This window comes from Lissotriton helveticus, chromosome 2_1, assembly GCF_964261635.1.
Source record: "Lissotriton helveticus chromosome 2_1, aLisHel1.1, whole genome shotgun sequence".
Taxonomy (NCBI): Eukaryota; Metazoa; Chordata; class Amphibia; order Caudata; family Salamandridae; genus Lissotriton; species Lissotriton helveticus.
The window spans coordinates 590,807,765-590,821,662 of record NC_136059.1 but is presented as its reverse complement, the minus strand read 5'-3'; the positions used below and the strand labels follow the sequence as shown (position 1 = coordinate 590,821,662).

General features: G+C 46.1%; 1 protein-coding gene across 2 annotated transcripts in view; it reads left to right on the top strand.

The window, feature by feature from the left end:
• Positions 1-13,898, top strand: part of TNPO1 (transportin 1) — a 1,741,771-nt gene that overhangs the window by 523,647 nt on the left and 1,204,226 nt on the right. For both annotated transcript variants that reach the window (XR_013607056.1, XM_078675276.1), the window contains exon 5: positions 12,722-12,855. Coding sequence is in view for 1 of the 2 variants with exons in the window: in XM_078675276.1 (XP_078531402.1) it covers positions 12,722-12,855 (134 nt within the window). In the remaining variant the exon portion in view is untranslated. The remainder of the gene's footprint in view (positions 1-12,721; positions 12,856-13,898) is intronic.

Sequence of the window (13,898 nt, the reverse complement as noted above, 5' to 3'; positions counted from 1 at the left end):
GCCGTCTTCGGCCCGGCTTGCTTGAATCCTGATGGTGCAGTGAGCAAGGGACTCACATCTGAGCATACCCTTCCACACTTGTGGTGGCCAAAACGATTCAAAAAGGGGGTGGTGATGGACAGAGTATCTGAGTTAATCAGAACACTCCTACCCAGTCAACAGATCAGGGCTTGATCCATCACCGTTTTTTTAGCTCACTGCACCATCCCAGTTCAGAACCTGGCTATATGCAAATTAGTCTGTCCCTGGCCCAGTGCATCATGGGAACAGGGCAGACCAAACTACCAAGCCAATTCTTTACTGGAAGGGAAACAAGCTTCCGGGGACCGGTTTCTGGCATTACAGCCGTCTTCGGCCCGGCTTGCTTGAATCCTGATGGTGCAGTGAGCAAGGGACTCCCATCTGAGCATACCCTTCCACACTTGTGGTGGCCAAAACGATTCAAAAAGGGGGTGGTGATGGACAGAGTATCTGAGTTAATCAGAACACTCCTACCCAGTCAACAGATCAGGGCTTGATCCATCACCGTTTTTTAGCTCACTGCACCATCCCAGTTCAGAACCTGGCTATATGCAAATTAGTCTGTCCCTGGCCCAGTGCATCATGGGAACATGGCAGACCAAACTACCAAGCCAATTCTTTACTGGAAAGGAAACAAGCTTCCGGGGACCGGTTTCTGGCATTACAGCCGTCTTCGGCCCGGCTTGCTTGAATCCTGATGGTGCAGTGAGCAAGGCACTCACATCTGAGCATACCCTTCCATACTTGTGGTGGCCAAAACGATTAAAAAAGGGGGTGGTGATGGACAGAGTATCTGAGTTAATCAGAACACTCCTACCCAGTCAACAGATCAGGGCTTGATCCATCACCGTTTTTTAGCTCACTGCACCATCCCAGTTCAGAACCGGTCTATATGCAAATTAGTCTGTCCCTGGCCCAGTGCATCATGGGAACAGGGCAGACGAAACTACCAAGCCAATTCTTTACTGGAAAGGAAACAAGCTTCCGGGGACCGGTTTCTGGCATTACAGCCGTCTTCGGCCCGGCTTGCTTGAATCCTGATGGTGCAGTGAGCAAGGGACTCACATCTGAGCATACCCTTCCACACTTGTGGTGGCCAAAACGATTCAAAAAGGGAGTGGTGATGGACAGAGCATCTGAGTTAATCAGAACACTCCTACCCAGTCAACAGATCAGGGCTTGATCCATCACCGTTTTTTAGCTCACTGCACCATCCCAGTTCAGAACCTGGCTATATGCAAATTAGTCTGTCCCTGGCCCAGTGCATCATGGGAACAGGGCAGACCAAACTACCAAGCCAATTCTTTACTGGAAAGGAAACAAGCTTCCGGGGACCGGTTTCTGGCATTACAGCTGTCTTCGGCCCGGCTTGCTTGAATCCTGATGGTGCAGTGAGCAAGGGACTCACATCTGAGCATACCCTTCCACACTTGTGGTGGCCAAAACGATTCAAAAAGGGGGTGGTGATGGACAGAGTATCTGAGTTAATCAGAACACTCCTACCAAGTCAACAGATCAGGGCTTGATCCATCACCGTTTTTTAGCTCACTGCACCATCCCAGTTCAGAACCTGGCTATATGCAAATTAGTCTGTCCCTGGCCCAGTGCATCATGGGAACAGGGCAGACCAAACTACCAAGCCAATTCTTTACTGGAAAGGAAACAGGCTTCCGGGGACCGGTTTCTGGCATTGCAGCCGTCAATTGGCTTGGTAGTTTGGTGAGCTAAAAAACGGTGATGGATCAAGCCCTGATCTGTTGACTGGGTAGGAGTGTTCTGATTAACTCAGATACTCTGTCCATCACCACCCCCTTTTTGAAATATTTCAGACACATACGTACAGCATGTGTTGGCGCATGTAAAGTGTGGTCCTATTTTTTTTAATACTGTAATTTCTGAGGATACATTATCTTGACTACGCGATCAGCAGTTATTATTCTCAACTACTCTTAGTTGCTATTGTTTCTTCATCGGAACACCGACAGTTGGGTATTCATATTTACTTTGTCAAGCATTTAATTGACTCATTTCGCCAGCATTTTTCTGAAACAGAAGGAACTTTTGAAAGCTGTATGGTGCACTGTTATTTGCTTGCTGTTAAATTAATTATTATCCTTCTGATGTAGTTGATTATCATGACTGGCAGTGGAAATGTACAGCAACCTGCATATTTTCTGAAAAGTCCTAGCAAACCTGTCCTGGAATGGAAGCGTTAGTTCTGCGCCTTTCAAAATTACCTGGTAGCCATTGATGCAACGAAATATTCTCCAATCAGGAAATTAGCACCACCTTTTAAAAAAAAAAAGCTATTGATATTGGAGCAATAGTGTGTGGTGATTCTTAGATTGAGACATTAGAATATTTTGAGGATATGTTGTGGTTGTCTGGAAGGATGATTACTACAAAAATGAATGTGACTGTCAGAGACGATAATGGCTGGGTTGATCAAGGAAGGCTGGGCATAGTCTTGAAACCTGGACCCGATGTTCCGGTGATGTTGGTGGAACAGAGATTTGACAACTTGAATTAAATTTTGGATAAGTGTTCTCAAGTGTTTTTTGATAAAATCGGCACTTTGGAATGTTTTGAACTTGAAATCATATTGAAATGTAATGCAATGCATGTAGCAAACAAAGTGTGGCATGTTCCACTGTGTATTAGGGATGATTTGAGAAAGCATCTGGATTAACTATGTGAAGACAAAGTCATCAAACTTGTCAATGGATCTGAATGGGTGAGTGCTGTGGTAATTGCAAAGAAAAAAAAGGGTGGAATAAGTTTATGTGCAGATGTACGTTCACTAAATTAGAACATTGTAGTGGATTGCCACCCATTACCGAAAATTCATGAATGTACCACTTTGGATGATTTTTTTTTTGGGTGTGATATTGACCTCAAAGTGGCCTATCATCAGGTACCTTTAAAAAAAAGAATCACAGTTGCTACCCACGTTCATTACTCCAGATTTACACTTACTTTCCTCCTTAGAATCTGCAGGTAGTGTTTTTCAAAATCTTATGTTGTCCTTATTGAAGGATGTTCCTGTGGCGCAAGCATTCCAAGATGACATCCTCATTTTTGCTCACTCCATCGCTGAGTATAATTATATTTTGGATACATTTCTAAGTATTGTGAGTGAACATGCTATGACTGTCTCTTGTGACAAGTGTAAGTCTTTGACAAAGTTGGATATCTGGGTCACTGTATTACATTGTACTGTATTAATGCCAGAACAAGATCTTAACAAAGCTTTAAGCGATGTAGCTTGCCCCAAAAACAAGGATGAGCTTAAATCATTCCTTGATTTGTGTGACTGAATTGTGTGACTTTAATTTAAGATTCATAGAGGGATGTGCAACTAATATGGAACCTATACAGAAACCCTTTAAGGAAAAAAAACAAATTTGCAGTGCAAAACAGCATGGAGTGCTTTTGAACATTAAGGATATTCTTACTAAAGTACCGTCCTTTTAAACGTTTGTAACTGGTCATAAGTGTGCGATAACAATTGATGCAAGTGTTGTTGCAGTGTGTGTGATGCTTTGCTAAAGAATTGCCATTTAGGCACAGACTACTGCCTTGCATCAAGGGTACTTTCGGATATCGCAAGAAGATATAGCACTATAGAGTTAGGGACTTTGGTGGGTGTATGGGAAATTGAGAAGTTTAAAATTTATGTATGGGGTACTAGTTACATTTTATTGACCAATCCTAAGCCATTGATGTATTTGTTGGGTAGCTAAAGTGTATCTTCAAGATTCATATGTATTTTATCTAAACTACAGAATATCATTTTAAAGTCTGGTATATTCCTGGTGGCAGTAATGTTCAAGCCGATTGCTTATCCAGACTCCCTGTAGCAGAGCAAGATGTTTTATCACGTTCAGAGATTTTTGGTATAGAGTTTGTGGTAGTGACTATTGATGTTGTTGAGATTTGTCAGGAAACTATTTCTGAAGACGAATGGACCAAGGCTTGTGCTGAGGATGTTTCTGTCAAATGTTTTTGGTTTTGTGCATTACGGTTGGCCTCCACTTAAACAGTTTCAGGAAGAGTTACATATTTTTTTATCCAATGTCTTAGCAGCGTGCTATAGAGGTTTGTCCTGTTTCTAATAAGTATATTGATGTGGAAACTTGGATTATGTTGAAAAATGTAAAATCCACAACATCCAAGGTTGAATTTCACTTCAATGGTCCTTTCAAGGTTGTCACACTTGCGAGTTTGTCAATCAAACTGCTGCATAGTAGCTGGTGGGCAAAAAAGAATGTAATTTCTCTAAGACATGTAAATCTTGTTTGCTTCACTTTAATATATCTATTCACTAAAATTCTTTGCAGTCACAACAAGAAAAGTTAGATGTGAGTTCCTCTTTCCTGTCAAATTTGGACTTATCTTTCAATATCTGTGAAGATTCAGGCAATGAAGTGTGTAGTGATTGTATTACCACCAGGACTGGTCATTTGTATAGGAAACGTGGCTATCTGCTAGATTTTTCTATGTAATTTTGCTTTGTTATGCATTGTTTATTGGGAGGGGAGATGTATTCTGATTTAAGTTTTGTACTGTAATGTGTATTTATCTATTGTTAGAATGTTGCTTACGGACATCTTCCAGTTGTGATCTGGTTCTGTGTTCGAATTAGGACTGTTGCTTACGGTCATTGGAGGCGGAGGCAGCACAGCCAGGAAGGAGGCTTGCTGGTGGGCTCACTGTTAGCGCTTATTCCATCAATAAATCTTAAGTGTTGGTCACACTACTATTTCCTGTGATACGTTATTAGCAATGCGCTACAAAACCCAGGGCTCAAAGCGCTGCTGAAAAGCCCACGGATGGTGAACATTAATATCGGTGCGCTGAATACTAAGGCTTTGTAGTTATAAATCCACCCAACCCTTTATCTCACTTGTGCTGGTTTGCTGCTTTTTAGGTCTCGCCTGGGCAGGGCTTGCGCTGTCTCTTCGAGACATGCTGTTTTCATGATATGTGCATAAAGCTCTGCCTACTTCCTGCTCATCATTAATTGGCTTCTGTCACTGTCCTTTATAAATGGTGGCTTTTCATTGGTCATTAGGCTTTGTTGTTGCTCCTTAGTACCGCCTTGTCTCTTCTTGTAACCTCCCATGAGGACACCCCCTGTTAAATCTGTTGTTACCCCCTAGGTTTTAATTACAGGTCTCAAGGCATTATTTTCTTAAAGGCATTCAGGCAGGACACTTGCTTCGTCATAAACTAGATTGGCAGTGGTTACTTTACTCGCTAGCACATCTCACACTTATATCAGACCTTCTATAAATTTCCCTTCATCAGCTCAACAGAGTACAACCTGATCCGGAATAATTATAATAATTATTTTGTCACATTTCAAAGCTACTAATTGTATAAGTGGACATAGCAATTTGAATGTACTTGTGGTATTGTCTTGCATGCAATGCTTTATGGGTAGGGTGGATTTACCATATCTTCTGCAGGTTGCAGTACCATATGTGACCAAACGTTTTGGCTACTAGGGACGTCTTGCCGTACTGCACCTAGACATGAAGTGCTGGTGTCTTGCTCACTAGGGCCCTCTAGGAGCAGATTGCGGAACTGAACCTAGACAAGCACTGATGGTGACTTTCACACTGGGACCTCTAGGAGCAGCTTGCGGTACTGCACCTAGACAAGCAGTGATGGTGCCTTGCTCACTAGGGACCACTAGAAACAGCTTGCGGTATTGCACCTAGACATGCAGTGCTGGTGCCTTGCTCACTAGGGACATCTAGGAGCAGCTTGAGGTATTGCACCTAGACATGCAGTTGCTGGTACCTTGCTGACTAGGGACCTCTAGGAACAGCTCGCGGTACTGCAACTAAACGAGCAGTGCTGGTGTCTTGCTCACTAGGGACCTCTAGGAGCAGCTTGCGGTACTGCTCCGAGAAATGCAGGGCTGGCGCCTTGCTCACTGGGGAGCTCTAGGAGCAGCTTGCGGTACTACACTGATGCATCCAATGCTGGTTCCTGGCACAGTACACAACCATTTGCAATGCACTAGGCCTTGCATTACTGAAAGTATGAGCTATATGCATTGCATTATTAATTGCAATGCCAATACCTCAAACTATCAGTAATGCGAGATCTCTATTGCATTGCAAATGCTAGTTCCCTTTGTGATGTTTTTTCCGTCTTTCTCTTCTTTCCCCTATGTGCCTTTTCTCTCTTACTCTTAATGTATGCCGCCTAAAAATAAATGCAGGTCCCCAAAACTGAGTGCCTGTGGCAACCACCAGTTGAAATTGAGCACTGCGGGGCAGGGGGGGCTTTATTTAATTTATAAATTCACACTTTCAGCCTTTGGCCTCCAATAGCTCCTGCCCCCCTCCCCCCACCTCCCCAAACAAAACCTTGATGTGTTATATTGGGAGTTGCCATCAGGCCTTGTCAGAATGAAGCAATTAGCGGAGCTACCAAAACAAAACTCTTTACTGCAAATATATGTGGTTCAAAACGTAATTGTTTAAATCACATCAAATTAAACGGTGGACTTCGTCCTTGAAAAGCAATGGAAACTGGTTCTGAAAGTACAAAATGAAAAATTGCTGTAAAATATTTGTGAATCAGTCCTCTAAAACACCTGTATCTTTGAATGAATATAAGGTCTGGCATTAACCAATATCTTTTGATTTCACTTAAAGTATGTGTATAATTTAGTTACAGGAGCTTTCATCAGCCCCGTTTATCCACTTATCTATTATAATGTTATAGTTTTCGTTCGACCACTAGAGTATACAGCATGGGCAGTAGATCAGCCCCCTTCAGCCATTGTCCAACGTCTCTGGCAGTAACTGCATGCTGCTCTTTCAAAAGGAGCACATCCACGCACAAAGTTCCTGTCAGAGCCATGGACTACTATGCAATATGTTGATCTGAAAGAGACCATTAATGATGGATTCCTTACCTTAGAATTACCCCCAGGCGTCAGACTGGATCTAGAGAAATTTTTTAGTAACAGTACCCCTGCGCATCGGTAGGTGGCGTTGGTTGACTCCACTTTCGTTGGTGTCGTGGTCGCCAGGATGAAGTTGCGGTGCCTACTTAGACGCCACCCCTGTGCACTGACATCGGGTCTTTATTTTTCCGCACCAGCCAGGGCAGATCCAGAGAAAGCGTGCCCTTCAGTCGCTTTTTGACTAATCTTTTTTTACTTTTTGTCGAAGTCTTACGACTCCTGGTGCACGAGAGATATCCAGCTGTCGGCCCGTTTCAAGCCTTGTGACTCCTGTCACAAGTTGATGTCGCGAACCGATCTGCACCTCGTGTGTCTTTGGTGCCTGGAGCGCGACCACAACCCAAAGTCATGCTCCAACTGCCGGGCCCTGAACACGTAGTCTTTGCGGGAGCGATCCCGGAAGCTTTTGGAGATCCGGCAGTCTGCCCTGCACCGCTCGATGTCCCATTCAAGAGGAAGGTCGCAGGACTGGTTGCTGAGCCATCAGCACTCTTCATCGAAGTCTTCTCAATTTTCGGGTAAGTCGAAGCACAGGAAAAAGGTGAAGAAACATCGTCACTCTTCGCCTTCTCCCTATCCGCCAGCCGATGCAACCCGGGTCCCAGAGCCTTGTCACTCTCCGGCTCCATCCATGGAGCCCGCTGGGACGGCACTTACCTCCCTTTCCTGGAGCCGGAGCGTTCCCTGCCCAGCTCCGAGCTTTTTACAAAGCACTTCACAGCATCTTTGGGCTGCCTGACTCCGCCGGTGCGCCTTCGGGCCCCCCATGGATCCAGGCCTGGATCTGGATTGGCGCAGGTCCTTCCGCATCGCCGATCCCAGTGACGATGCCCCCAACGCTGGTTGTGCCCCCAACTGGCATCGACCCCAGTCTCACCCCCAATATGGTCAAGGCGCCGGCCTGACGTTGGGACTGGCGCCGGAGGGTACTTTTGTCCTTCTGTTCATTCATGGCGTTCCCTACCTCCCTGAGTGGCAGCCAGAGGAGGACTGGCAGGGGTCTGTTGACCCTCTAGCAGAATAACTCGAGGAACCAGACTGGAGAGAGGAGTTGGGTGATACCGTGGTTACGGAGGAGGGCGCTTCATACGCTGTAGTGTTGTGTAGGGCTTCTGAGGCCTTGGGCTTTGAGCTTTCTCAGGTGGCTGTCAGGACTAACCTCCTGACAGAGGTACTTCAGCCGGCAGCAGCCTCTTCGGAGCCCCTGCTGCCTTTTAATGAAACCCTCACCGACATCCTTCTGGGCACTTGGTCTTTTGGCCTCCTGTGGACAGGATGATTGCCCAACGCCACCGCCTGGCCTCAGGTGACCCACTTTTCCTCTCCCACCACCCTACCCCAGAGATTTTGGTGGACCAAACCACATCCTCAAAGGCGCATTCCCTCAGATATGGAATGCAAGATGCTGGACCACCTAGGGAAGATGTTTCTTCCGTCAGCTTAGGACTGTGGTTGGTGAACACCGTGTGTCTCTTGGGCCATTATACACACACGGTGTGGAATACAGTTGTACAAGTGCTGCCACAGTGCCCGGTGGAGGCCCGGGCAGTGCTCACCTGCGCTGTTGCTGATGGTCGAGACGCAGCAGCGTTCACCATCCGGGGTGCGCTTGAAACTGCCGACTAGCTAGGTAGAACGGTTTCCACATCGGTAGCCCTGATGCTCCTACGCCTGGCTGAGAAAGTCTGGCTTCTCTGGGAATGTCCAGTCTACCCTTTTGGACATGACCTTTGATGGCCGTTGCCGGTTTGGTGACAAGGTGGACAATGCGCTCGAGCATTTCAAGGACTCGAGAGGTACGGCCAGATCCTTGGACCTCGCAGCCACTTCTCGCCCCATGCAGTCTGCCTTTTGCCCCTTTCGTGGCTACGGAAAGGGTACCCCACCACGTTCCACCCAGGGCCACAGCAGCTACCTGCCCATTGCGTGGCTGGGGACACAGGGACCCTGCATCGTGGGTCTGGGGGCCAGTGGACGGGCCAGTCCACCAATGCCCCCTCTGCAGCAGACTCCAAGCGTTCCTAGTCTGATCTTTCAGGGCCACCGGTTGCCAGTGGGCCGCAGGATCTGCCTTCACCTCTCCTGCTGGCACAACATCACTTAGGACAGGTGGGTTTTGCAGATAGTCCAAAGGGTCTACTCCCTCCCCTTCGAGACTACCGCTCCCTCCATGGTACCAACACTCCCTCGTATGTCGGGGGATCATTTGGCCCTTCTCCGCCAGGAAGTTATGGCTGTCTTGGCCAAGGGAGGTATCGAATGCATCTGTGTGCCAGAAGTAGGTTGTGGTTGCTACTCCCACTACTACAAGGCCTGCATCATATTTTGGTTCTCAACGAAGTCAACCGCTTCCTCCGGGAGGAAAAGTTCAAGATGTTAACCTTGGCTCAGGTCTTGTCTGCCCTCGACCCTGGATGGTAGCATTGGATTTGCAGGACGTTTACTTTCACATCCCCGTCTTGCCTGCCCACCGGCGTTACCTACGGTTCACGGTTGGCCATGAGCATTTTCAGCTTACCATGCTCCCCTTTGGCCTGACCGAAGTCCCTCGGGTGCTCTCGAAAATGATGGCGTGGTCGCAGCTCATCTGCGCAGATCAGGGGTTCCAGTCTTCCCCTATTTCGATGACTGAATGTTGAAGGGAGGCTCGCCCTAGGGTGTTTTCTCCCATCTCCAGTCTATGGCGGACCTCCTGCATTCGCTGGGGCTCACGATCAACGTGCTGAAGTTCCACCTGATTCCCTCTTAGAAGCTCCTTTTATTCGGACCAGTTCAGGACACAGTGGGGTTTCGGGTGTACCCTCCCAAGCAGCGAGTCCGAGATATTCAGGCTATGATACTGATGTTTCAGCCTCTATCCCAGATTTCGATGAGAATGACAATGAGGCTGCTGGGCCTCATGGCCTCCTGCTGGTGGATTATGCCAGATGGCATAGGCAGGCTCTGCAGTGGGACCTCTGAAGTTCCAGTAAGCACAGCATATGGGGAATCTTTCCGTTGTTATCCAGATCTCGGAGGGAACTGCACACCAATTGCAGTGGCGGCTCAGGGACCCGGATTGGGTTAGCTGTAGATCCCTTTCCCTTCCCCAACTAGAGTTAACAGTAGTGACAGATGTGTCACTTCTGGGATGGGGCGGCCACATGGGGGAGGCGGAGATCAGAGGCCTCTGGCGGAGTGTGGACTGCACATCAACCTCCTGGAGCTCTGGGCTATTCGTCTTGCACTGAAGGCATTCCTCCCCTCTGTCAAAGGAACAGTAGTGCAGGTGTTCAGGGACAACAACACCGCCATGTAGTACTGCAACAAACAGGGCTGGGTTGTTGACCCTATTTCAAGAGGCTCATCGCCTTGGGACGTGGCTGCAACATCAGGGCATATCCCTGATGGTTCAGCGCTTGGCAGGTTCCCTGCATGTCAGAGCGGACGAAGGCAGTCGTCGGTGTATGAGGGATCATGAATGGCATCTTCACTCGGAGGTGCTGCAAGGTCTCTTTTAGCAGTGGGGAGAGCCTTGATTAGATCTACTCGCAGCCGATGAGAACGTGCAATGTCAGCAGTTCTGCGCGTTGGAATTTCCAAGGCAGTACTCTCTCGCCGACGCCTTTCGTCACAAGTGGAATTGCGGCCTCCTGTACACCTTTCCGCCTGTACCATTTCTACCCAGAGTGCTGAACAAGATCACGTGCAGCCGGGCCCAAGTAATTCTTGTGGTTTCGGACTGGGCACAAAGAGTCTGGTACCCCGAGCTCTTGAGCATGGCTATTGATCCTCGATCAGACTGCCTCTTCGGGAGGATCTTCTGTCGCAGCAGCAGGGGGTGGTCTTCCGCCCAAACCTGTCCAGTCTCCACCTCCTTGCGTGGAGATTGAGCGGCGACAGTTGACAACATTCGACTTTCCTCTCGAAGTCTCTAATGTCATCTTGGCAGCCAGGCGTCACTCCACTAAAACGGTATACATCTGTAGATGGAAAAAATTTGTGGCATAGTACACAGCAAAGGCTTTGGATCCCTTTTCTGTCCCTCTTTCAGAGGTCCTCCTCCTCGTTCCTTCTTTGGCCCAGCAGGGCTCTACTCTGGGCACTATTAAAGGCTATCTTTCGGCCATTTTGGCCTTTCTTCGCCTTCCTGATCAGCCTTCTCTTTTCAAGTCCCCTATTAACAGATTTCTGAAGGGCATTTCTAATCTCTTTCCTCCTTCTCGTTTTGTAATGCCCCAGTGGGACTTGAATCTTGTCCTCACTTATGTTGTGTGCTCCCTTCGAACCACTACATACTTGTCCTCTTCGTCTCCTTACTTTGAAGACTGCTTCCTTGCTTGCCATCACCTCTGCTCGAAGGGTGAGTGAGCTTCAGGCGTTACCTTCCAGACCTCACCTTCCAGACCTCTTTCTTGCTGTCCATCTGGACAAAGTAGTCCTCCGTACTAGGCCCTGTTTTCTGCCCAAAGTGGTTATCTCTTTCCACATAGGTCAGACCATCACATTGGCCCTCCTTCTTCCTGCCTCCTTCCAAAGAGGAGGAGAGACTCCATCGTCTGGACCCAAAACGTGCGCTGTCTTTCGACCTTGACTGCAGTAAAGACTTCCGAGTGGACAAACAACTCTTCGTAGGTTATGTGGGTGCCAAGAAAGGTAGAGCAGTGCACAAACGTACCATCTTTCGATGGGTCGTCCTATGTATTAAATTCTTATTCTTTTGCTAAAAAGAAACATCCAGTAGGACTGCGCGCCCACTCTACCAGGGCGAAGGCAGCTACTACTGCTTTGGGACATGGAGTCCCATTAGTTGACATCTGCCAGGCAGCCACGTGGTCATCCCTGCACACTTTTACTAAGCATTACTGCCTGGACAGACCAGTCTGGAGAGACTGCTTTTTTGGCTGTTCTGTTCTCCAGGACTTCCTGGTGTGAACTTAGTTCGCAGACCCACCTACGGGGTTGGTATTGCTGGGGTATCTATTCTAAGGTAAGGAATCTATGACTAATGGTCTCTTTCAGATGAACAAATTACCATCGGCAACGATGTATCTGTAAGAGACATACATTAGTTATAGATTCCCTACCGCCTCACCCATCCTCCCCATTCTGCAAACTGACTTACAGGGACCTAGTTTTGTGCATCAGTGGTCAGTGTCTTGCATGGGTCTGCAGTTCTGGCGTGGAAAGTTTTGTCAGAACTGATGTCAGCGTGCACGGGAGGCATCTAAGTAAACACGCTGCATCATTCCGCCGACCACAACAACGAACGCGCAGTCGACTGATGCCACCTAACCACGCGCAGGGGTACTGGTACGAAACAATTCCTCCAGATCCAGTCTGATGCTTGGGGGTAATTCTAAGGTAAGGAATATATAACTAATTTATGTCTCTTACAGATAAATCGTTATCGAAGGTAAGTAACTTGTTCTTTGAACCCAAACAAAATGTTCTGCTTTTAGTTTTTTTTTTCTTTAAAGTTTCAAGAAGTCCCTTCAGCTTGCCAAACATAGTTTTGCAAAAAACGCTACAAAACAAAAATACGCATTGACAAAGTATAATAGCTGATAACCAATGTCTGACACTTTGGCCAGGCAAATGCTTCGTTTTTCGTTACTGTTGCAGTTTCCTGAAGTGTTAGGCAAGCATACTTGCTTACACCTATACGTTTGCATTTTAATATTTGCATGCAATCATTATATAATATTAACTTAACCTGTATGGATTTTGCAGGGAGCATTTGGAGCCCTTCAGAAGATATGCGAAGATTCTGCGGAAATTCTGGACAGCGACGCTTTGGATAGACCTCTTAATGTCATGATTCCAAAATTTTTACAGTTCTTCAAACACAGCAGTCCAAAAATAAGGTAAATCAGCACTTAGTAGATGCATAGATTTTGAATTGCATTCCATTTTCAGGCAGGACCCATAACAGCTTCAGTGACGAGTTAGGGTGCTTTCATTTTGCATACAATTTTTAATTGTACAGTCCTATTATTCTTTTGAAATTTGTATTATTCAATGATTTGTAGGACAGCCTTTGCACAATTTGCTTCAGGTAAAGCTGCAGGCGACTGCTTAACACATTTGATCATTCCGCAAACTGCAGATTGTAAGTATGCAATTGGGAATGGTTGTCTCTGGTGTCATTTTACTGGCCTTGCAAATTGTGGTTGGGTAGGGGCAAGCAATAAGATTCTTGTCAGAAATTCTAGGAATTCGTTGGTTAGAAAGAAAAAACATTCATAGTAAAATGCACATTAAACTAAGATTATATACGAATTTCAATAACCAGTTAAATTCTGAATAGGTCCTCCTACTAAACCAACTTTTTCTGTGGTGGTACAAGAAGCTAGAGAAATCTGTAAGAACATGTTATCACATATATCACTTGTTACCGCATTTGTTTCTAAGTGATGTAAATAATGGCTGTTCCTGTAATCCAATTTAGGGTACTCGTTTGAATGACATTGTAATGAAGGAATGCTGAGCCGGATGTTAACTAGCAACCACAAAAACCACTGAACTTACTTATATTTAAGGGAACCAAAACTTTCAGGTACATCAATCAATAGTGTTGGTGAGTAATACAAACAGTTTGACAGAATAAAGAGTGCCCAAATCATCAAAAATGACTAACTAGACAAAATTCAGGTTAAAAACTTGAAACATATATGTTTATTTTACTTCATGTAGTTATATTTATACATAACAACAATTACATGCATACATAAGAAAATCAGTACATAATAATATAAAGAGTTTAAATTCTTTTTTTTTTTTACATATCCATATTTTTAAAATTGTTCAAGAGAACAAATGTCGACGCAGCGTTTCGGTGTTGACAATAGACACCTTCTTCAGGACTGTTTCTCTTAAATATAAATGCCCCTGAGTTACTTGGAGTCAC